The sequence below is a fragment of the Odontesthes bonariensis genome, chromosome 22, assembly GCF_027942865.1.
Source record: "Odontesthes bonariensis isolate fOdoBon6 chromosome 22, fOdoBon6.hap1, whole genome shotgun sequence".
NCBI classification, from domain to species: Eukaryota; Metazoa; Chordata; class Actinopteri; order Atheriniformes; family Atherinopsidae; genus Odontesthes; species Odontesthes bonariensis.
Window position 1 is genome coordinate 18,543,049 of NC_134527.1, and position 25,883 is coordinate 18,568,931.

At 40.3% G+C, this 25,883-nt stretch overlaps 1 protein-coding gene across 2 annotated transcripts in view; it reads left to right on the top strand.

Annotated features, from left to right (window-relative positions):
- Nucleotides 1-1,623: 1,623 nt before the first annotated feature.
- Nucleotides 1,624-25,883, top strand: part of itga1 (integrin, alpha 1) — a 58,787-nt gene continuing 34,527 nt past the window's right edge. The window contains exon 1 of one of the 2 annotated variants that reach the window (XM_075455079.1): nucleotides 1,624-1,889. In XM_075455079.1, the coding sequence (XP_075311194.1) occupies nucleotides 1,841-1,889 (49 nt within the window). In that variant the 5' untranslated portion in view covers nucleotides 1,624-1,840. Of the gene's footprint in view, nucleotides 1,890-2,315; nucleotides 2,613-25,883 lie in introns of those variants that run through there. The other variant, XM_075455078.1, reaches the window with a different exon arrangement.

The following is a 25,883-nucleotide window of genomic DNA, read 5'->3' on the forward strand; positions in this document are numbered from 1 at the left end:
ATGAGTGGAACTCAAAATATGATCAAATATTTTTGGCAACCTCACAGAGGAAACAAATAGAGCAAATTAATGAAATTTAGAAAACTATGTGTCCAGTTCTTTGATGACTGCACTTTATTCCCTCTGCTGCCTGACAGCAAACTTCATTGGACGTAAATCTTGTGCCTGAAACTGAATGGTTACCCGTTGATGAGCAGTTGTTACTTAAGTATCAGTAGGCATTTGAAAGGTCACAACTGGCCACTTATAAGATCGAATGATGAGAATAACATATGAAAACAGAACAAAATTATCCAGAATTTGTCAGTGCCCCTTCTGTGAATTCAGGATAGGGGGGCTTCGTTACAGGATTAGGGAGAAAACTGAGAGTTATGTAAGTGAACCGGCTCACTCAATGGGAAAACTGTTTTTTAGATTAAATGGTAACACTACCCTTGTATGTTTGATTGTAATCAAGGATCTCAGCCCAGGTGCAGTGAATGAATATTGTCCACCACCTTCCCTGTAATGATCCTATTATAATCTCACTGGGGTTTTTGTTCGCTCTCTCCAGCTGTTGACCTCTGGGTCTGACACCACATCTCATACAATTTGTAAAACTGCGATTGGTCTGAATGCTTTCATCAGTAACTCTCAGTGCATGTGAAGTACTGCACTCCTACAGATGTGCTTTCGTCATTATCGTAATGTTTGTTTAGGTCTCAGGTGAAGATGCCAGGCGCTGACTCAACAATATTTCAGACCATAGGCCAGTCGCAGCTGTGTGTAGTCGCTTCCATAGTCCCATTGAAATGAACCAGTCACCCCTGAAATCTAATGTTACATTTATTAGCTGCAGGATGTCAGAGAGGTCATGAGCGGGAAGAAAGAATCAGAGCTTTTTCTATCATATGTTTATTACTGCATTTCTATTAAAAGGACATGAGCAGCGACCTCGTTCTTGTCTCTCAAAGTTGAAGCCCAAGTTTGACATTGTAATGATTTCTTTGTTTTAACATCATATGCTGTTTGATTAAGGCAGAAAAAAATCACAAGTAGTTGTGCATGACAAATTGCTGTTAACACTCCGTCTTATACAATTTTTCTTTAACTGACAGATAAGAAACACCCCATGGCTACCAACGCAGATGTTGAGTTTTCAGACCTATTTTTTGATATATCACAGTGCCTGACCCCAACTCTCAACACCAAACCGCAGCTGGTGAGTGAACATGGACCCCTGGGACAAACGTCCCGGGGTTGAGTGCCAAAGGGTAATTTTACTAATTTCATCAGGGAGCATGAACAGCACTGTTGATGTTTACACAAAAAAAACTCAAAATTTATATCCTCTGCGCTTTATTTTCTGTGTTCACAAGCAATTCACCCACACTGCACCCCAGGCCTCAATGTTTTCACAATTTTGCTGTGATTCCCTTTTGTAAATTGTAAAATATTTGCTCCAGTGAGCTGTCACAGACTTTCTATATGTAATGAGTCTGTTGCATGTGGCTGCTCTGTTGTACGCTTGTTTCTTTGGATTTCACTGCGCTGCTGCTATTGGACAAAGTTTTCCCAGGCAGGCCAACCCCACAAATTTAGCTTAGGTTATAAGGTCCTGTGAATGAGTGTACTACTACAACTACCCGCCCTAGACCTCCTCTCTGAATCTGTCTGTTCCTCTGAACCGAGCGGACGCACAGGGGAGCTGCGCTGAAACACGGGAAAAGCTTCGTGGACTGGAGTTGATCATTTCACGAATTTTGCTTCTCAGCGGATCCCTTTTTAAACCAATCGTTAAAAAAAAAAAAAAAAGACACCGTGGAATAACGAAGCGGCAGGACACCCACCGTGCGTCAGGATGCCCGGGTTGAGTCAAGCTGTCAACTTGACAGCCGTGGCAGCAGTTGGTAAGTAACGAGTCAAACTCGGATATTTGTGCTGATGAAAGGATGAAATAACCTGGTAGGGGGATAGCGTGCCAAGTGCTCGGTTTATTTAGATCAAAACCCTTTTTTTCCTCCTGGAAGATCCCGGTTATAACTATAAAAGGTGCCTGCTGCGACCCTGCAACCAGAGGCGCAGCTTGTCAACAGGCAAGGCAGGCAACTGCTTGGAGCCCCGAGCCACTAGGGGGCCCCCGAGAGCTGAGGTGCCAGGGTCTCCGCGGATCCTTAAAAAGTATTAAAAAGTCTTAAATAAAAAATACGTTTTTTAAGGTCTTAAAATGTCCGATTTTTGAAGAGTGGCATTAAATTTCATCTGGGCGGAATGAAAGAAAGATATGTCTGGAGAGACGTTCGAACTTTTGTGTGTGCGCCAGTACTTCCGGTGATTTGAGCGCGTCTGGTTAGTAACCTGACTCAGGTCATCTGGCTGCATTCACCAACTACACGCGGGGGCGTTCCCTTTCCTCAACAAAGGTTAACTTATAGCCGAGAAGAAAGATGATAATATAACGTAGCTAAAAAGACTGGCTTTCTTCAGTAGCCTAAAGCTTACCGATTTAGCAAGCCTAGCAGCCTCGTTGCTAATGCTAGCCGCAGTAACGTTACCAACCATACCCGAAGTCAAGGAGTTGGCTGAGCAGGAGCAAGATTATGGAGGATCTGGCAGAGTTAACTTCATAATGGGTGAGTGCAGGTTTCATTCACTTGTTTTCATTCTTTCACAGGATTGATTCACTTCGTTGGTTTATCCGATTGCTGGCCGCCGAGCCATTATGTGTCTGGGTTTGTGTAGGTTGCTGATCATGGTTGTTAGCAGCCGATAGTCAGGTTGTGTGATGTGTGGGTGAGTGTGTATTTTTTCTATGGGTACGTGCCATTGACTGTATGAGCGGTCTGTGCGTGTTTTTTAATTTAATTAATTTTTATTCTTAGAGGTCTTAAAAAGGTCTTAAAAGTCATTAAATATGTTGATAAAAAATGTGCAGATACCCTGGGTGCATTCAATCAGAAATTTTCTAGTTACTTTATAAACTGTCTCAAACAGTGACGAACGTTCGTGGTGAACATGTTTTCTTTGAACAGTTCAATTTAAATTATTTAGTCAAAGGTTGTCTAGTTAACATGCCATTCTATAATTCCATAATTGCATTGTTGACTTCGTCAAACTCACATAGAGTTCCACTGTAGGCTATGTTCGCGGAGAACTAGCCCCTCAGAGTGTTTGCGATTGTTGGCAACGTTCAATGGAAATTCAAGGCTAATGGAAAATAAAAACCATACTTATGAAATCGATATCATGAATAGCTTTACTTGTCACAAAGAATCTTTAAATTAACACAATTATTTTTGGATGGCCAGCTACACCCGGTAGATAAATAGCAACAGGCGAATATCAAGTGCCAACGTAGACAACTAGTCTTTTTTAGTCATTTATTTATTCTTTACATGTATATTTTAAAAATAACAATGTTTCTCATGTTTGGAACATGTTTGTAATAAAAAGAGGTTTTATTTCATACACTTTTCGTTGGTGTCAGATGTTTTGGTGACGAACACTGGTCGGTAGGGCCCCCTAGGATTTTTTTGCTTGGGGCCCCCACAGACTCTAGAATCGCCACTGCCTGCAACACATGCAACACAGGAACAACAAAAAATCTTTATTGCCCTCCCTTTTCCACAGCAATGACATCTTTTCGTTCATAATCAAACTAATGTCTAACTTGGAACTGCATACCTCTGGCCAGGGATGAGATGTCAGGTGTTTGTGACAGCCTGTTACATACCTATGTTTGTTACAAGGAGCTGGAGAGTTATGTGGTCCTAAAGGGGGAATAACCAGAAACTACGTCTTTGGTCAGACTGGGTGCCAGTCTCTCTTTGTGTGCGTTTTGCTGGAGTACGTTTTTAAGGCTGGATATGAAGTCTACAATCCAACATCATGCAGTAAAAGGTGGATTCTGTGCCTCGTATCTGCTTGTTGGTCTTATTGTACAGAGTGAATGTATCTGCAAGGTGTGCTTTTTTAATCGAAAAAGCAACTTTTGCAGCTAAGCTTTTTGAAGAAATATTCTATATTCTATATATATAACCTCTGCACAGTGAAGAACATGTGATGTTTGGCAGGGACCCAGAGCTGGGAACCACTGGTCTCAACTCTTTATAGCATCTTTTGGGTTGTGTCACTCGAGTTGCCAATGAAAAAAGTGGTGGCACCACAGTGTCCTTGTAAATCTACCCTAAAGACTTTCCGTTCAAATCGTGCATATGTGTTTTATTCTGACTGAGGGAGACCGCAGCTCTTAATTGTTTCTACATGCAGCAGCTTGGTCTCAGAAGCATTGCCTCATATAACAGAAAGAATACAGTCAGCCACATTACTGTATGGAGCTCTAATTAGATGTCCATGTTTACACTGTGAACTATGAGTCATCATCCTTTTCTCGATGAGAAATTGTGTCACGTTCTGTCTCTAAACACACCATTGTAAGATCACTCATTAGCAGTAATTTGATGGGATTCTTGAGAATGAAAAATGAAATTCTACTTGTTTTCACAGCAGCCCAACAGTGGGGCACTACATCAGTAATGGATATCCGTTTTGGTGTTGGGGAGTCCCTCTGGTGCTGCACCCTCAGGTTTAGCACCAGAGCAGAAGTAGTTATTTAACTTCTAGGTCAGTCATGTCCAAGTAACTCAAACAGGACGGAAAGTACCGGCAAAGCTGACTTAAAAACTCCTCAGTGATTTGAGGATGGATAAAGAGAGAGGAAGAAAAGCAAAGAGTGAATGCCTCTTTAATTCTCAGATTCCTTTGCTTACATGTGATACTGGCTTGTGATGGTCATTAGAGAATTGAGTTACGGATAAATAGAGATAGTCGTGTGTCTGTGTGACTGTAAGGGCATCAGTTGAGGATCTCAAAGCAAATCATTACCACCACATCAAGAATGAAGTCAGGTTAATTATGTACCTTAAACCAGACTGGTGCAGGTCATTGAATATTGATCTTAGTTCTATCAGTTCACTTTTAGGTCAGATTCTGGAAACTGGTCACTCATTTAGCAATGACAACAACATTTTGAAACAGATTAATGGGAAAAAAAAGGGACATGATTATGTTTGACAGCATAATGAGAAGGGGTGTGATGATTCTTCAAATCCACAGTTCAATTCAGACCTCAGTTTTTGAGCTGTCAATTTGGTTGTATGATGGTTTTGTTTTTGTTTTTTATTTACCACAGATGTGATCTCTCTATCACTTTTCCAGCCTTTAGTTGCAACCTTTATTTCTCAACTATAACTGTTAGTTATTCCTCTGTTCGGGTCACCATGGCTGTCACCTTATCCCCCTATTGTGTCTGTGTTTGTCGGCCATTTAAATTAACTTTTAACACCTCACCCTAACTACTTACGGGTGGGAGCACAGAAGAAAATAAAGTAATTGCTGCGTTTCTCCCTAAGAGCATTTGCAGCCAAGTTAGCACTAATGAGGAGAAAGTTGGAACATCTATGGTGACGTAGGACATTGACCTGCTGTTGAATGAGTGAATGAAAACTTAAGCTATATTCATGTAAGGAAAATACTGTGAAAAATGGGGTAATTGTACATTTTTGTGTCTTTATTATAACCCTGCAGCGCTTTGCACTGGGGATCAATTTATGTATTTCTCATTCTGTCATGAAATTTGGTTGTGTGACATACATTGATAGTGGTGGAAGGCATATTGCTTTGAACATACTTCTCTCTGGGCTGGGTCCTTGCAAAATGTTGATCTATTACACTGACACTTGGGGGCAGTATCAGAAATATATGGAGCAATCTGAGCTGGACGCTGCTCTTAGTTGTATTGGTACTGTTGTTGGTTGCTCAATCCTGCTATGCTGGGAAAAAGATTTAATTCAAATTGGAAAAAAATACGGTTTGTGGTGGAGTTTAAAAAAAAAAAAAAAAAGAGTTAAATTATGAAGATCATCCAGTGTAGCTGTCGTCTGAGCTTTTCCCAAGTGCTTCTTAGCTATTTATTATTTTGGTGTTGCGTCGTCATTATTATAACGGTTGGTTGTGGTACCTCAAGCTAACCCTCATTCAATCAGCATACAATAAATCTCTGAAGCCTACAAACATTTTGTTAACTTTTTGGAGTACTGCATGTTTGTCCGTGGACAACTCACCCATCTGTGATGGACGGATGTCTTGGTGCTAGCATGAACTGGCTCTCAACATGTGAAAACAAGACAGCAAAGCAAGACTGTAGACATTTATATCTTGTATATGGTTTCAGTCTCGGCTTCAGATTCTTCCACCCAAATTACCACGTTGCTGAAGAACGGCTTATACAATTACCAAAAACTGAAAAGTCTTCTGAAAAAACTACCAATATATCAAATAAAACTCTGACCTCATGCTTTGTACGTCCTTTGATGTAATGTCACAAGCGTGCCCTGGCTTTCTCTGTCCCTGTTGTATGTCTGAATGAAGCTGCGAGGAACATAACCTACATCGGAAAGACAGTCATGTCTCAATCTTACCTAGCCACCAATAAAATGATCTTCACTCTCATATGTTCCATCCTACACAGCAACGTAGACTGAGCTGCTGGAATATGAACACAGTTGCTCTATATGGAGCTAAAGCATTCTGGTTTGAGATCATGTTCAAGGAGTTCCTGTGTTGTGCTATTGGAGCGACCCGGCCTGCCTCAGAGGCCCACATGTGGTTATTGTAGTGACAGCATTTAATCTCTGTAAATTCCTAACGGAGATGGGGCTACAGGTGGTTTGAGTTTGGTGCTGCAGGGAAGAGAAGGCCATCTGGATCCAATCAGTATGTGTTGGACCGAAGTGACCAAACTGAGTACTTGAACAGCAGTGAACACCTGAGACTTAGGCTGCAACTAATGATCATTTAACATTGCCACTTATATTATAAAACGTAGGGGGAAAGAGTCTTTTTCCCTACATTTGAACAATCAAAAACTCCAAAGTGTTCATTTAAAGGTGGTATAAAATGGAGGAAGTCACATATCCTTCAAGTAGTTGGAACCAGAAAATAATCAAATAACTATCAGAATATCTGATTTTGGCTCCTACTTACCATCATTTATACTGTTTTCTATTGATTATTTTCTTAGTGAGATGACTGAATACGGTTTAAAAAGGCTCATCGTGATTTCTAAATAACTCAAAATGACTCAGACAAATGGCAGTTTACCATTCCTGCTCTAAACACAGTTTAAAACAGTCTCATTTTGATGAGTTGTTTAAAGTACTGTGTACATTTTTTTTTATATAAAGTTACATATTTTGATTTAATGAAAAATTTATTTGACGTAATAACGTCAGTTTTTTTCTCATGGTTGCTGCCATATTGCTATTACATTATTGATGACTTAACATGGTGTCTTTATTGGAAAGTTAAGACCATTAAAACAGCAGTCGCTTCGTACTACTTTCACTCCACAGCAGAAGAGGAAAATAAGAGATATTACGTGAAATTTCACAATATAGTTGATTAGATAACTGAATAATTTTGTCATTGCTGGAGTCTTTGTGCTTTTCATCTCTCTTTCTGACCTTGTGACTAATAGAAGCTGTTTAGTGAGCTGCAGCCATTGCAGAGATCGCACATAATGAGATGTTTGTTCCGGAGATGTGAGGGGACAGCCGTGGGACATTTTGGAGCTCTTAAAAAAGTGGATGTTAACTTTTCCGGTTTCATTTTTAATAACAAGGTAGTAAATAAAACGAAAGCTCTTTTGGGACCTCAGCTTGACCTGCGCTTTACTGTACTGCAGATGTCGCAATGTGTTTTCTGAAAAGATGAGAGTTTCTTTGCTAGTTTGTCTTCTGCAAAGTTGGAGCAAAGGGGTGATGGGGTGAGTAGAACACGGCCCGATTTAGAACAAGCAACATTCCTTTAAAGACTGGGAAGCTTTTTTTCCTGCAGTTTCTCACATCTCAGATCATGGAATTGGTCTTTTTCTCTGTATTTTTCCTGAGCACATGGACTGCTGCAGAAGATGACCAGAGAGGATGGATAATTCATTAAAAGCTGTAAGGTCAGGGGATGGAAGTCTTCAGACATTAAAGCCCCGAATTTAATTTACGAGCTTGGCAAGATTTGTACTCAACCAAAACCATCTCCGACATTAGCTTTATGTCTCTCTCCCCCCTCCTCCTCCTGTGACCCTGTCTCTTCATTTGAGTCAGCTCACTCCCTGGTTTTCTAGCGCTTTGGCATTTATCTGACACAATCTGTCTACTGGCGCCTGGAGTGCTGAGTAATCGGGTTATTCCATGCCAACTCACCCAACCCTCCCACTTCATGTCATGGAATTTCTTGGAAAAAAATTGCAAAAACTTAAGTTCACAAGACATTGCCAAAACCAGCAGCTCAGCTCTACTTTTTTAGTTACACATTTTTGAAGTCAGATCCCCAGAGACAAATGTGATCATTTTAGTGATTATTACCAAGTCCAACCAGTTGTAAGAACTACATAAATGTTTGGACAATCTATTTCAATCTAATTCTCTAATTCAAATCAGAATTAAGTTTGCAAATCATTTAAACCTTATATTTAATTGAAAATAATGTGATCCATACATGAAAATGAGAACTTTTGTTATTTGTATTTTTTTTTAAACAGACCTTTTGCTCATTTTGATGCTGATGTGAGGATCAGGGCAAAAGCCAGAACTGAATGTCTGTGATCTTCAAGCCTTGAGGCAGCACTACATTAAAAACGTACACCAGAGGACGTCATATCTGTGTGTGGGTTCAAGAACACCATCATCAGTGAGCTCATCTCATAACTTAATCCACTTAAGTCAAGTTAAATTTTTTATGCGAAGCCAAAAAAATGTATAAACCCAATCCAGACAATTTGACCAAACATCATTTAAAATCGAGTGTGTGGAAATTTTCTGAAGACTGAAGAATCCAATTGTTCAATTCTTCCCTTTTACACCCCTGGCAATAATTATGGAATCACCGGCCTCAGAGGATGTTCATTCAGTTGTTTCATTTTGTAGAAAAAAAGCAGATCACAGACATGACACAAAACTAAAGTCATTTCAAATGGCAACTTTCTGGCTTTAAGAAACACTAAAAGAAATCAAGAAAAAAAATTGTGGCAGTCAGTAACGGTTACTTTTTTAGACCAAGCAGAGGGAAAAAAATATGGAATCATGAAAAACAAAAGAACGCTCCAACACATCACTAGTATTTTGTTGCACCACCTCTGGCTTTTATAACTGCTTGCAGTCTCTGAGGCATGGACTTAATGAGTGACAAACAGTACTCTTCATCAATCTGGCTCCAACTTTCTCTGATTGCTGTTGCCAGATCAGCTTTGCAGGTTGGAGCCTTGTCATGGACCATTTTCTTCAACTTCCACTAAAGATTTTCAATTGGATTAAGATCCGGACTATTTGCACTTCATGACATTGACCTTATGTGTCTTTTTTCAAGGAATGTTTTCACAGTTTTTGCTCTATGGCAAGATGCATTATCATCATGAAAAATGATTTCATCATCCCCAAACATCCTTTCAATTGATGGGATAAGAAAAGTGTCCAAAATATCAACGTAAACTTGTGCATTTATTGAAGATGTAATGACAGCCATCTCCCCAGTGCCTTTACCTGACATGCAGCCCCATATCATCAATGCCGTGGAAATTTGCATGTTCTCTTCAGGCAGTCATCTTTATAAATCTCATTGGAACGGCACCAAACAAAAGTTCCGGCATCATCACCTTGCCCAATGCAGATTCGAGATTCATCACTGAATATGACTTTCATCCAGTCATCCACAGTCCACGATTGCTTTTCCTTAGCCCATTGTAACCTTGTTTTTTTCTGTTTTGGTGTTAATGATGGCTTTCGTTTAGCTTTTCTGTATGTAAATCCCATTTCCTTTAGGCGGTTTCTTAAAGTTCGATCACAGACGTTTACTCCAGTTTCCTCCCATAAGTTCCTCATTTGTTTTGATGTGCATTTTCGGTTTTTGAGACATATTGCTTTAAGTTTTCTGTCTTGACGCTTTGATGTCTACAGGGTGTTTACAGAGTGATTCCATATTTTTTTCCCTCTGCTTGGTCTAAAAAAGTAACCGTTACTGACTGCCACAATTTTTTGTCTTCATTTCTTCTAGTGTTTCTTAAAGCCAGAAAGTTGCCATTTGAAATGACTTAGTTTTGTGTCATGTCTGTGATCTGCTTTTTTTCTACAAAATTAAACAACTGAATGAACATCCTCCGAGGCCGGTGATTCCATCATTTTTTCCAGGGGTTGTATTTTTTTAAGATGTTGTGACAAGCACTGGGTTTTAGGGAAGGATATGAAACATCCAGCTTGTCATCTGCATACAGTCAGAAGCCAGCATCTGAGATGGTATAAAATGTGCATTGCAGTTTTAGTGAGGACCTGAATGGGAACAAGAAAACTAACTAACACAACAAAGTAATTAAGTAATTAGTAAGTAACTAATAACAAAGTTAAAAACCAAAGTATGAACTAAGATACAAAAACCACAAACCATGAAAAACCATTCTCTCCACCAGTCTGATAAATGAGGAAGAATAAGAAGAGCACAAGAATCAGAAAGAGGTGTGAATCCAGCCTGTCACAGACTACAGGATAAACACAACCGGCATTCAGACTTGAGATACTGCCCTTCCAGACAGCATCCACGCCATTAATGTCAGGTTTGACAGGCTGAATACTGACAACCTCTCAACAACCCTGGAAACACTGTATTCAAGGTGACACACACACAGGTCCCAAAGGCTCGTAACCCCTGCAATGCTGCAGAACCAGATAGTATATCTCATGGAGTTCTGAAGACTTGTGCTGAACAGCTGGCACGTGTGTACCTAGACATCTTCTACCTGCATTTTCAAAACATCCGTCATCACACCAATCCCTAAAAAAACATACCCAAACACCCTCCCTGAATGGGAGGATGCTCAGGATGCTCCTCCTGGATTACAGTTCTGCCTTAAACACCATTCAACCTAGCCTGGCTCTCACGCAGACCCTTCGTGCTTCGTGCATCTTCGTTACACTTCGTGAGCTCGCACGAGGGTCTGGGCGCGCCTTGTTGAGCCCTAAGTCTTCGGTTACCCCATAATCGGGCCCGCCTCTATGCCTAGATCCAATCACAATCGTGGGGCGGGGTGTTAACAGATTAGCTGCTGCTAGCTGCTGCTTTGCTCGCTGCTGTTGTGTTTTGTTTATTTTCCACCACAGACCGAGAGACTGGTCGCGCTCCAACGCGTCACGTCCGCTTTCGATATGATTGGTCGAAGTAGTACGTGACACACACATTGAATTCTCCAATCAGGTTCGAGAGGTTTTTGAATACAACCCCCGCCTACTCACAGCAGAGAACAGCTAGGCAACCGACAAAATTCCAGATGGATGAGAAACATCCATCTGCGTGAGAACCAGGTTACATTCAACCAGCCAAGCTGATTGGGAAGTTGACAGACCTCTGCGTCATCACTGCATCCTGACTGTAATTGGATCCTGGACTTCCTGGCTGAATTCTTATCTATGGGGAGGAGAATGACCTCATCCTCAATACAGACAAGGCAAAGAAAATTACAATGGACTTCAGGAAGAAACCTCTGAAGCCCCTTATCATCAAACGGACTGAGGTGGAGGGAGCCGACAGCCATGAGTTCCTGGCCCTACTAGTAACAGCAAACCTGAACCGGACTTTACACACTGCAGCCACAATGAAACTGCAGCTGCTCACAAGGCTCGAGCTGAGCTGTCAGCCTCTAATCCGGGCGTACAGAGGACCGATACACAGCATCCTCACTACAGACATCACTGTTCGGTTTTGGAAACACCACACTGGCAGAAAAGCGAGCTCTCCAAAGAGTCATAAAGACTGCAGATTGGATTATTAGAATTGTGCTTCCCTCTGTGGACATGCACATCGATTCAGGAAAAGAGCCAAGAATTTCACCAGAGACTCACCCAGCTCATCTCTGCTCTGACACACTCAACACACAACCTAAGACAGAGTATCATCACATAGAAAACAGGCTTTCACAAGCTTATATTTTTTCATAACTCAACAGAAGTTTCACAGATTTATGACAGGAACTGGGTAGCTTATGGATTCCGTATTACTCTAAACATCTGCAATTGTTTTCTCAAGGCAAGCCATTGTCTCTAAACATTTCAAAGGTGGGAGAGGAAGTCCCAGTTTAAAATCTGACCTGTCTTTCTGCATGAGTTTTCCTTTATCTGAGACATACCAAATGCTGACACTATGTTTAATCCATGGCATGCATTAAGGCAATAAGAGAGTATCAAGTCATATTTTCTGGATGACAAACACACTGCTGCCTTTTGTCAGAGGGAGGACATGTGATCTGTGGCATGACAGCAGCAAAGACATTCTGCCCAGTCACAGAAGTAATTTATGGACATAAAAAAAAAAGTTTTTTGGATAGATTTTTGCAGACATATGAGCAGGCAAGGGGTGTGCTTTCCTGGCAGTTGGTGGTTAAAGTGTTTTACTGTATCTAAATTGGTTGAGGTGCAATTTTTCACATCGAGATGGCTGTGTACTAACACTTACCTCATGGTTTACATTTCCAGTCCACTCTGTGACAGTCTGTATCATCTAACTCTACAGTGCTGCATTCATATGCACAACATGGCATCTATCAGTTAAATAGAAATCTGACTGTGATTTCTAACAGTGAGTGAATATTCATTTTTTACATATATTGACACACTTTGATATTTAGTTTGAGGCCAGAATAACTCAGATGAAGACCAGTCTGTATGTGGTTCTGTTCATGGGGGGAAAGAAATCACTGGCTGGATTGGTGTTGGATATGAACAGGTTACCCTGGCTTCTTTTTCCTTTTTCATGTATCCTGTTCTCCACATCAGCAATTACCTTCATGATCAGCTCCAATAAGTGACTTTTTCATTGTAACTTTTTATGCACTTTGTTTTTTTTAAAGAGGAAGTTGCTGACTCAGAACATTCAGATGTCGTCAGACAGGATGCTGAAAGCTGACGCTGTAACAAAAGTTGAAGCGCAGAATTGACTTTTAACAAACGTCAGATTGTTAGCTGACAGAAAAAGTAATTTTTTTTTAAAATTCAGCCTTCATTTTAAAAGTCGATCAGTGCACTACATTTATGTCTTGATCAAAAATTGGGTTGTTAACTGCCACAGCAATATTGCTAAATTTACCCACCAAATAATGTTGATTCAATTACATTTTTGCAATATTTATTTTCTAAACAGAGGAAAAATAGCACTAAGATTGGACACGGAATGACAAACAGATATTACACAAGAACTATTTGGTGTTTCATATAATGACACTGTTTGTGATTGAATATCTATCACTTATACTTATCTCTTGAAGGTTGAACACAAACCGCCGTATTGCTTGCATTGCAAGAGACGTGCATGCTCAAACAACTTTGCATCAGAAATCATAACAGAGGAACTGAAAGCGTGAGATTCGCCAAGACCAAATACGTGTGGCTATTTTGGGGTTAGGCTGTGCATGCAACAATGAAATCCGATTGTATGAACAGCAGACACTTGCACAGGGAAAACAGGGAATGATGCAGCAAATCACTGAAGGATACGGACTTTTGTACCTTCTTTTGTATCTCTTTTTAAAGGCATTGTTTGTGTTGATTGCGCTGATGTTCTGATTGTACCCTTTGTTTGAAATAGACAAAAACTGTGTGTTTGACTTTGAGGAGGGAGCTGCAAATACATCAAAGATAGGAAGAATCTGTTAAACTTTAGATCAGTGGCATCATGCACACCCAGAGGATGTGTGACACTCATCTCACCGCAGGTGTGAAACACCTTTTTTCCATTCTTCACAGTTTTCTTTTGCAGCTATAGTACTGCTGCCGTGTTGGTTTATGTGTTTGCTCGGAGGTGTGAACTTGAAAAACACACAGAAAACCCTAAAGTACCCTTTGACCACAGTAAAAACTCACAGGCTGAAGATTGTAGATTTGAAGCTTCTTTTTTACTAAAACTGAATATGTTTCGTGTGTATAAGAGAAAATATAAACGATAGACCTAGAGCAGTTTATATCTTCTTATCAGGGTGTATCTAATACATTTCATTCAGATAATCATATGCTTCTGCATCTTGGGTGCACTTGGAGTTGACTGATGTCAGAAGATAGCCTACTTGGAAGAAAGTTGCTCTCTTCGGATAAACAAGCAGATATTTACTTGATGAACTGTGTTTCTTCAGCGGAAGGTTCAAAAGGATGAAGCCCAAAGCTTTTGAAACCACAAAGGCCACCCACATGACTTGGTTTCACACCCTGACTGCTTGAATCCACAGATGTGAAATGCAACACTGGTGAATCTCTCTCTGTGCAGCATGTGGCAACCATGACACTATGGCACGAAAATGAAAGATCCTCACAGACAGGTAAAGCAGATGTACGGTCTTACGGAAAATATAACATTTAAAGCAATTCAAATTTTAAAAATTAGGTTTTCAGGTCCTGTGTCTTCATTCGACAACTTTCAGTCAAAGAAATGTGGAGGTCAGCAGATAGAACTGTGCATTGCGCATTGATTAAAATTAGCTGTTGCCAGGGAAGTAAAGATGTAAAAGCCACCGCACCACTCTTTAATTGACAAGAAAAAAAAAAGAAGAAGTCCCACCCACTGGGTGAGAGCCAGGGTACAGCCTGGAAAGGTACAACATACACACTATTGACTATATAGCGCATGGATGCAACAAGACTAAACTAGAGACCATCTTTTTATAGGCTCACACAAGGGGCAATGCCAGTGAGTTCTCAGACCCTTTGTGGAAAATATTGTATATTTATCTAACCAATACTTCATATGAGGACATATGAATACAGTATAAGTGGGAAAAAAAAGATGGAACAGGGGTGAAAAGTGGGAGGGTACAATGGGTGCCACTCTACTTACACAGTAACCATCTGTTGTACCACACCTATCCTCAAACGTTACTCTCATATTGTTGCACACTGAAGTTTTGTGACTGTTTCTTGCGTGGTTGCCACACCAGCAGGGTGGTGTCGAGAAAATCAAGCTACAGCCAGACAGAGAGAGGCAAGACACATAAACACTTGCTTTGATGACACCGCGTTTGATGCTGTGATGATATGCACAGACAGACTAAAGGTTACCAGACGAGCTGCGGCTGTAATACTTTCTGTAATAATACTTTCACTCTAGATATCACTCACTGAAAAGGAGAAACAATGCATTTTCCAGAACAAAAACTGTCTACCTTGAATCTACTTCATGTTTCACAAAAGACAGCGCTGACTGAAAAGTTAGCCGGGTGTAGGCTGAAAGGTTTCAGCTTGGTCAGACGGCAAAATGTGAAATAGTCATGTAACAGAAAATTTTGTATTCTTCGTAATGAACATGAAATCTGTGTTTTTTTATGCCACCCAGCATGACTTTCAAAGTAATGTAGGAATCTGAGTTTTTTTGTGCCCAGCACATTTTGTGTGTTCAGCAGAAGAACTAATTTAGGTAAATTATATTTCTAATGCCACACAATATTACAGTTTTAATGTTTTAATGCAAGCCATGGTGTTTTCCAGCCTTGGTTTTTTTATATACTTAACTAATTAGTTTGTGTATGAAACAGCAACTGAAAGCAAAAAAAAAAAAGCCATTTAACTGTAAAGTTGCTTGAGAGCATGAAGCTGCGTTTCCACTATGCAGTCCGGTACGGGTCGGTTTGGAACGGTTCGCTTATTTCAGTGTTTCCACTACCATGAAAGCGTACCGGTCCCATGGAACCTGTTACCATTTTTGTAACCCTTCTGCTTGGGGTACCTAGCACACAGGACCGGTTCCAGGCTCTGCTCTCCGTTGTTGGTGAGGAGGCTGTGCAGCGGGAGCTCGATGGCGCTGTGCGAAACGAAAAAGTTTTCCAGCTGATTGCCGCAAAAATGGTAGAGAGTGGTTTCAACCGGACCGCGAGCCAGTGTCGCATTAAGCTGAAGAAGCTTGGAGGTGCTTCGAAATTATGGATGTTATTTGTTATTTGCTGTTATTTGATATTCACGCTTCGGCACGCACTCCACCCACCCCTGAGGGTCCCCTTTGTACAGTGGGAACGCAAGCTGAACCCAAAGCCACCGTACCGTACTATACCGTTCCGAACCGACCCGTCCCGGACTGCATGGTAGAAACGAGGCTGAAGTGGTCAGGACTTGAACTTGGGTCTTCAGCTTGGTTTCTCAGTTGTGTGTGTATTACCATTGTTTACCCGCTCCTCTCTCAAAATGTGGACTTTATCATTTGTTAAATGAGATAGATCAATTTGTGACTATTTGATGAAATACCGTGACATTATTTTGATTTGGAATTATTTGTGTGTGCACTATTATGAAAAAAAACACCCCGCAAAAAATCTATTGAAAAAGTTTTTGTGACTATTTCAAGTGGACTCCTTTCAAACCATCACATCCTTTGTATTATTTCATTTGATTTGTGTGTGTGGCCTGTTAGTCAGTTGGTCAGTCCACCACCTCGGTCCAGACTGAAATCACTGGATTATTTTGTTTTTTTCCTCACTTGGACAATTTATGTTTAACGCCATCATCTGGCCAAAATATTCAGTTTTTCCGGTTAATCTAAAAATGAGCTTCACAGCCTCATAGAGCTGCCAGCATGGCTGAATTGTAAATAAGAGTATTTCCAGATTTTGGATTTTGTTCCAGCTACCATTCACACCTGATGGGTAACACACTCAGGTATACCTAACCTGGACCTGGCTCTGCTTCTCTGAAACAGACTTGGGAACTACATATGTGTACAATACACACATATGAACCTTTGAAATGTGTAACACTTTGTATTCAGACATGCTTGAGTAGTTTAGAGTTGCCCTGACACGTACCCTGACAGAAAATAATGTGTTATGTATACCGTATATAAGTGGTGATTTTAAGTAACACACACTAGGGTTGGGTTCTACCACAGAGTTGAGTCATCACTGGGTCATTATGTCATGTCTCTGCTGTCTCTGCAGAGGGAGAAATAAAAGGAAACTCAGGGTTGCCAGGGCGATGATTGTGCCAAACTTATTTCTGCTGTGTTACTGAAAATAATGCAAGCGATGCAGACGTGCCCTCATTCTTAAGAGCCCGTCGCACAAGTTGACCTTGTGTAAGTTAACAGCTAATTTTTGGTGTCAGATGCTGCTGAGAGAGAGAGTTACTGATTAACTACAAGCTCAAAGATAAACGTAGACTTGCATGGTGACGATACGAGAGCAGAATAATTGCACACATGCTTTGGAGAGACGCTGATATCTGTGATAAATGGGCAAAACACACATTAAAGTGTGACATGACGTGTCGTGTTAGCATACAGAGGATTTAACCTCCATAGAAGGTCAAGTCACACACATGTGACACATACTAAAAACTAAAGGGCGTTCTGCATGTGTTTTCACAGTTCATCACTCATCAGCACTTTTCCTTCAGATGTTACAATTTCAGCAGTTTTGGAAACATCCTCTTATGCCCACTAAGCACTGGTTTAATTGTCTCCACACTGAAGAAATTAATAGTAAATGCAAAAAAAAGAAAGGAAGATTTTTATAAACCGCATCACACGTTTTATCCAAGATTTATCCAAGCAGCAGGAGTTACCAGTTATTTCCAGGAATTTATGTCTATCTCACTGGTCTTGCCCACAGATAGCTTGTACACACTGAGGTATTTTTTTGGTCATGTGACCTTTTGGCTCTGCACAGTTGTTGAGAAACATCAGGAGCAAAGGGGAGGGTGTTGGAAACAGCAGGGCAGACGGCGAGGCAAAGGGGAAAAAGAGATTCTTTGGAGAGAAAAGCTGCTTCAGACAAGATGATAAGGGGTCAGAGGGGAGGTCTATTAAAGAAAATTAGTGGTGGGAAGAGACGGAATTATCTTCAGTGTTAACACAAAGAAGGATGTGCTGGAAGTTCGGGAGAGAAATGGACAACCCAAAGAGGCGGGTTGCTCATCTTCTGCATCTTTTTATTTGATATCAGGGATGAGTTCTCTTGACTGAAATGTAATGTATGTTGGTCAGTGCCCTCCAAAATGAGCATTTATATGGTAATAAGGAACAGTTTGATTAATCGGAAGTAACGGATGCAGGGAGCTGATAAGACTTGTTGACAGAAGGGGTTTGCCCTCTGGTAGACTTTTCTCATTTCCCAGTATTGAGTGCAATTTAAAAATCTGTTTTGTTTTGGGTGTAGCTTGTGTTAAAGGGATTTTTTTTCTCATACAACAGGATTTATGTCTTTGTGGAGTCACTTCCTTTTTGTCAGTCTTGCTAGAAGAAACTCATGAGGAGGGCCTGCCCACGTCCACATACTTTTAATCCACAGGGGTTCTCAGTACCTGCTCAGTGCTGATAGTTTCAGATCTTAGATATATGTGTGCAGTGCTGCATCTGTGCACCAGGCCTTCCCAACCCTCCACCCCCTTGTTTCTCTTCTAAGCCAGCAGTGGCTCAGAGCCATCCATCAAACTGGCATTGTTCAAGGAGCTGTGGAGCTGCAGAGTACCACGCTCGCATTAACCCCTCCAACAAGAGGCCAACACAGGCGGACATGTTAGTCACAGTGGTCTTCCACAGACGGAGGTTTGACGAGAAAAAAAACAACAATCAGTCTTAAGGTTAGCTTATATTCTAGAAAATGAGTGGTTGGTATGTTGGTTTGTCATTCTCATGAGATCTCACACTCACTGTGTTGCAGAATTGTTACATAGAATTTGAAAAAAACATACCTGAACATGCTTTCTTGCGTATGCATATAAGCGCATATACAGTTTGTGCATATTCACAGCCAATAATCAATTGATAAATTGTTGTTTTTTAGTCCTGAACGTCTTTGGCGCACCATCATCCCAATCCTTCCCCTCCTCTTGCTTATCTTATCTGCTAAAGCCCCTCCCCCGTCTGTGCTCAGTCGCCACCAAGTTTGCAGCATCAGAGACACTCAGTAACACAAACAGTTGTTTCGTACTAATCCCATCAATCAACACGACTTTTAATTACACTAAATTACAAGCACGGCCATTGTTTTGGAAAAAGAGACTTCGTTCCCTCTCAGAGTACTTGAGTCAACAATGAAGAAATAGTAAAATAGTTTCTATGCTGTATGTTTGATATGTGCCTCCGCATGTTTATAAGATTTTAGGATTTAGGATTTAGGTTTTATTGTCTCGCTTGAAATCAAGTCGTCATAATGAACACATCTCAGACAGTGTCAACTTTGTATTAAAAATCACACAAATTGTATAGCAGCACTTACGTTGTAAACATTCACGTAGACCCCTGACATGATGAGTATCATGTCGGTGTTGTGCACTCTTTTAAACACACTTTTCAAAAGGCTTAATTCCTGTGAAAAGATAATGTCCGCTTGCTCACTTCTGTGTGTGCAAACAATGCCTGGTAGCACATGCAAGGAAATGTATTTGAAAGCAATAGGTGAAGGTTGTTCTCTGAGTGGTCTGTTATTGTCATCAAATCATCACAGTCTGTAGTATCTTTGTGCTTTTTGGGCTTTATGTTTTGCTTTTGTGGTTTTCATTTTTTTTCCTATTCTTCTTCATTTTGCCTTTACTGTTGAGCAGAAAGCAAAACATAAAGACCAGGACCCTCCTACGACACATATGTGTGTTTCACAGGGGGAAGTGCGGTGACCTGCCCTTTTCATCTGTGCGCTCAGGAGTTTCATCTTTTGTTTTTCACTGCTTTATTCTCCTTTTATCCAAAGTCAGATGACGTTCAAATAACTTTTAAAGAAAGAGAAAATAACATCTGCGCAGCACCATTTAAAAAGGGACTCTCAGCCCACATGAAAACCCAATTTCAATTTGAAATTGAACCCTTTTCTAGTATTACAAGTCAGAAACTTAACATTTTTAATTTAACATTTGCAGTTCGCTTTTAAAGTACGCAGAACACAGAAATTGTGCATGATTTGGCATGCAATTTATTTCAACACGCACAACTCAAGCTTGTCACTCTTGACAAACATAGTAGTGCCAACACATGGATTCTCATCATCCCATAAAACTCATGTCATTAGTGATGGTCAAAGCACCTCTATTTACGCTAACACCATTTAGCATTGTTACCACACATGTAAAACTCTGGTTGCAAAAAAGTGGTTGTTATATCATTATTTTATGTGAAAACTACTTTGCTGAACAGTCTGTTAACTACAAATGACTTGCTTTATTGAACAAATCCAGAAGTTTAGAAGAGAAGTTGGGTGCATGCTGGGAATTATCAGTGTGCCTTCAAGTATGGTCATTTTAAAACAGAATACCTTTTGGATTTGGGATATTACTGCCATCAACGACCACCCTTTTCCTACAAATTTCTGCAAGTGATTGGGCTCTCCTTTTTGGCTTAAAACTGAAATGTGCTCAAAGAGATGTTGTGGTGTTTGGCTTCACAACTAGGTCCATGATGTTAATATTAGTAAATGCTTAGTAGGTGGTGGAAATCCTATAAAGTGATACGGAACTGTTGGAAATATGACGTTTTGGTTAGTATAATCTGTCTGTTTACATAACGATGAATGAAAAAGACTAAAAAAAGACTACAATCAGCTTGAATAATTGCTATCTGAAAATTTTATGCTAAGCGTGAAGGTCAGTCTTATAGCTAAACTAAGCGAATCCCCTTCTTGCTCCAAACTTCTCATCTGACTGCTGAAAAGAGCATAAATAAACACATTTCCTTTTATCATTTATAAATGAAAAAAAAAGGTCATTTTCTGGAAATGACATCCAGATCTGCTTAATAAAAAAAAAATTAAACAGTGTTTAAAATTATTACTTGAGTCATTCTTTCTTGTTTTTCCTCTGAATTAACTCCATCAGTCTTTTCAAACAGCTGGCAGGGAGGTATAGGCACTTTGCTGTTTCTGCACCACTAATGAAAATTTAAGCAACATAAGTGGCTTGTGATCAATGTGTTGGTCTGCTAAGTGGGGGTCTGGATCACTTCATTATTAAAAACACACTAAAGATAGCATAAATAGAAAAGCAATGCCCGGTCGAACCAAAAGGACTGCTGTAATGTATGTTGTTTGAAATGAGACGTGCACTTCTTCTATCAGAATTGTAATATAAAGTCAGAGTTTTACAAATAACTGTTCTCTGACTGCACACTCCTTTCTCCGTGCTCATTCGTGTCTCTGTTTTCTTTCCAGGCTTTATTTGCTTTGACTGACTTTACAAAATAAACTGCAGTCATGTTTTAAAAATCGTTGATTTGCAGTTTAACCAAAAGCTTGAAGTTAGATTATTTCCTCTCACTGTTTCTCTCATAACATGCATAATTATTTTTGCATGTTGCTTATTGATTCTGGAAGGAGGTCACTCTTTGGCCCCTAGCGGTGTGTATTTTTAGTTTGATGTAATCCAGAAGTGCCTCTCCCTCCAGCTGCTCCATCGACATCAAAACTGTTGGTATCAGCAGATTTACCAGACAATATACGATCGCTGAAGGGATATGGTTAGAAGACTGTTAGCCGCCCCTGCATTATAGAAAAAGAGATTTCTGGGGGGATGGAAGCTTTGACGACCGTCTGGGGGCGATGATGTCATGTGTGGGTCTCAGCTTGTAAGTCTGAATGTTTTCTGCACCAGTGAGAAAACAGAGCTCCAGAGGATACATCTGGAAGTTTCACAGAATGGAATCTGATACCGTCAGGCCAAAATGTTCAATCAATGAAGGAAGGGATGCCAGCAAAGAGAAGCTGGAGTGGATGATGAGGAGGAGAGAGGGATGGAGATGAATGGACAAGAAAAAATGTAGAGAGATGGATGACGTTGTTGAGGAACAGAAAGGATGGAGGGGAGGAAGCTGATTAAATAGAAAGCAAGATTGAGGTAGATGTTTTAAGACATGCTACCAAAGTGGCTCTTGGGATGTAAGTTGGTCTGTGATTTTTGGTCCACAATGAAACATTTCAGCTATCAATTGGATTGCTATAAAGTGCTGCACAGGCAGTCAGGGAAAATGATTACCTGATCAAATATTAAACTGAAGCAAACGTTGGCATTTTAACATGCAAAAGTGTGACTTGAACAATTAGATAATAATCTCTAATAGTAAAACTAACAAGTTCTCATATCCTTATGGGTTCTTTCTTCATACCCTTAAATATACCACAGGGACTTCTTCTAAAATAGATACTCCAAAGGCAGCAGTAGGTATTGTAAATCTTAGAACTAAACAACCAGATGGTTAATTTATTATTCCCTCCATCCAGAACAACTCATATATGAGTTTTTTCCACACTGGAGCTAATGCCATTCTCAAGAGTTAACAATATTAGTCCTTTTTAAGGACGCAGGAGATGGGATAGGTGGCACCATATGTGCAGTGTTTTCAACCGCATGACTCCAGTTTGAGGTCAAGATAATATAAAAACTGTTTCTTTAAACACAATTATAGTTGTTTATGCCCTTCATGAACAAATGGCCCATGGGGCCATTTTTGGGAGGAGGAGGAAGTCTTGGGAGAACCCCACACCTTCCTAACAAAGTGCAAACTGAGATTGTAAAGCACTTCTTTTTAGTTCAGAAACACAAAAAAGATCGACTGGGTCAAATCAGTGTAATATAGTATAACTCATTTGTTCGTTCACACTGACCACAGAGTTTTTTCAAACATGTAAGAACAACCGTGTTGTTGTCATTCGTGGCATGCCTACCTCTTGCCCTGCCATAGACTCAACCGTTCACATCAATTCAGCTCTGGAACTGTAACTGTTGGAGGATCAGAGGAGCAACAACAACGTCCTTTCTTGTGTCTCCATACCTAATATAGAGATGCAACAAAAGGCGCAACAATCCTGCCTTGTATAGGCTATTTGCAAGAGGCAGGGACTGTGGGTTGGGGTCTGGGTGCATTCTAAATGTAGGCAACTGACAGAGCTATTCCTGAATGCCTATTGTGTAAACACACAAGTAGCACCTAGCTTTTTCTTCTCTGTTAGAGTTGCTTCTGTGTAGGATCTTGTACGGTCTTACAGAGAGCCTGGCATGTAACTATGCTGTTGTTTCCAAACATTCCGTTAGCTTGGGTTATTTATCCAGTCCTCTTTTGTTTCCAGACATTATCTCTAAAACTCAAAGGAATTCAGCCCCTTGTTTTCCTGTGCGTAACAAGACACAAACACCCCTACATTCATGACCTCTCGTATCCACTGCACACCCACGCACTGGGCTGTGCATTTGCCAAAAATGAAGCAGCCTCTGAGCAGACAGCCAAATGAGAAAATTAAGTCAAAGTAAGCAGAGCTAAAAACCTTTCCGAAGTTCAGTTTGTGATAAACATTCCTAGACCGATTAGAGAGGAAAGTGTGGATACTGTTAAAGAGCAAAGCCAGTAGACAACCTTAAAACAGGCTGAAGTCAGCAGAGGATGATGGATCAAAAAGAGGGAAAGGATGAGAGAGAATATCAGCAGAGAAAAAAAAGAGAATAAAAGAACAAAGGAGGAAATCTGGAGATATGTCAGTTTCATAAGTTTTTCATGGCTCGAAGCTGCCCGCGGCCATGCCAGAGTATGAAGCCTCTCTCTTGCCAGGACTGTCTGCTGTCAAATGCCAGCATATGGTTCAGAAAGGTCACACCCAAAGTCCTTCTGATCTCATTTCTTTGAAGGGTCAAGCACCAGTGTGACAGAAATGTATTAATTCAATCAGTCTTCCCTCCATCATTAACTATAAGTTTGTTTTTCTTTCATTTGAGGAGATTTAACTTTCTGTCTTGTGTCAAGTTTACATTTGACAGGTTTCTTACCACAGCTAATTAAAGTTGAGTTTAGGACTTTGTTGCCCACAGGTGCTGAGTTATGTTAAGTTTTAAAGCAGTTTATAGCTGTCTGGATATGTCACAGATGAGCAGGTGCCAGTTGGGTGTGTGTTTTTACTGTTGCTGAACCAGGCTTTGAAGCCTACAGGTGCTGAGATGGGAGATTTTTTATAGCTGGTTTGATGTCTAACAGGCCAACAGTTGCTGATCTCTGCTGCTTGCTGCCCTGGCTGCGTCGACCACTTTTGCTTCATGACTTGATGTCTTGCAGAATTGTTAAATCTGAAATGGAGCAGTTTTGGTTGTGAAAAAACACTGTGACCAAGAAGGCAGCAGGGTTTTAATGGCGGTTAGTTTGGCCGACAGACTGCCAGGATAAATCAGGACTGCGTGGAGCCTGACTGAAAGCAGAAGCCTTGAAGTCTTAGGGCTGTTTTATTTGAACCAATTTAGATTAGAAATTTCTGTTGAGCAGAAATTAGGTTTCCCTCTTTATGATACACGAGGATGTGCATGGAATTTTGCATAGCACATTAGCAGAGCAGCAGCCTCGGCCCTTTGTGTATTGACAGGATGCTTTCGGGCGCAATACTAAGTGGGGTCCCTGATGTTTATTATGCACAAATAACAGAAAAAATTGAAGTTGAAATATTCTTTAGGAGCTATTTATGCCAGTAGAGCACGAGTGATCTGCTAATTATGCACCCTGTGTAGGCTGCTGGGTTGATTACTGTGTGTTTAAGTCTACCTGTTAAGTGCTTGAAATATACAGCAGCTGCAGACTTAACCACCAGAGAATGCTGAGGAACAGAGCTGTTTTTTACTAAATGTCAACATCAGTACATCATTATGTTCTGATGTTTAGCAGGTTTTCATAGTTTTGGTTGTTAGCATACTGACAGTTAGTGCTAAACCTAAAGTTTAGCCATGATGGTAATGTAATCAGGTTGATGAATTTTAGACAGAAACTAAAGGCCAATTTGGAATTTGTCTGTGAGGAAATGAACTCATACATGAAGTAATATATGAAAATATCAAACATCAAACCAAAAATGTCAGCCTCACTGTAGTGCTGCTGTTATTAATAGTTATCCTCTGAGCATCGTCTGCACCTGCTCAAACCGTTGAGCTACCTGGCACCACATCACTCATCTATGCAAGCTTGGATCAACTTCATCCCATCACATATGTATAATCCTTGTGTGTCCTGATCAAATTATACCTTACAGTTGGACTAAGCAGAAAGGAAATACATATGATTTCAACCCATAATCACACTGTTATCACACTTAAAGCTTGCAGGCTTTGAAGATGCATTGCTGTGAATTAGGTCTATTCAGAAGAAAAAAATGGATGATGACACAGCCATGCTGCAGTACTGGTTTATCTCCACTCACAATGTGATCATGTGGCATTCTCTGTTTATCTTTGATGTTTGTGACGGGGTGATGTTGATCCAACTTGATAAAACTATGTGAATTCTTGACAAAAAACACTTTTTTTTCCGTATCATTCTTTAAATTTGTTCATTTCATTTAATTTTTTTTTAGATTTTTTTTCCCCCTCCTTCAAATGTATGACTTTATTTACAGTGGACAGATTTCCTAGTGATGATATAACAGTCATAAGTCATTGAGTAGTCACTTAGTTCAGACAGCCAAATATACCCTCTGAAGCTCAGAAGAAGGGAGTTTTTATCATATGAACCTTTTAAGTGAACAGCTTGACCTATGAAGAAAAGTCACTCTTCATACAGGTCAGTCACACACACAGGTAAGCAGGACTTAGTTGAGTACACTGATTACAAATGTGTATGACTAAGTACAATATGAATTCTCCAGACAGTGATTGACAGCTGTATATGTCAATTCCTCAGAGTATCTTGATCCTTTCCATCTGCAAAGAGACCTGCCCTCTGCTCATGATAATAGCCAGTTACATAACTGGCTGGCTTTGATATGAGTGGAGCAGAGTCAGGAGACAACAAGGACAGCAAGATGAGATTTATAGACACACTTTGTCAGTAGCTAGAGGGCATTTGTGTATAACTTACAGCTCAAGCCGGGATGACTCTGAGCTGTACTTGAGCTC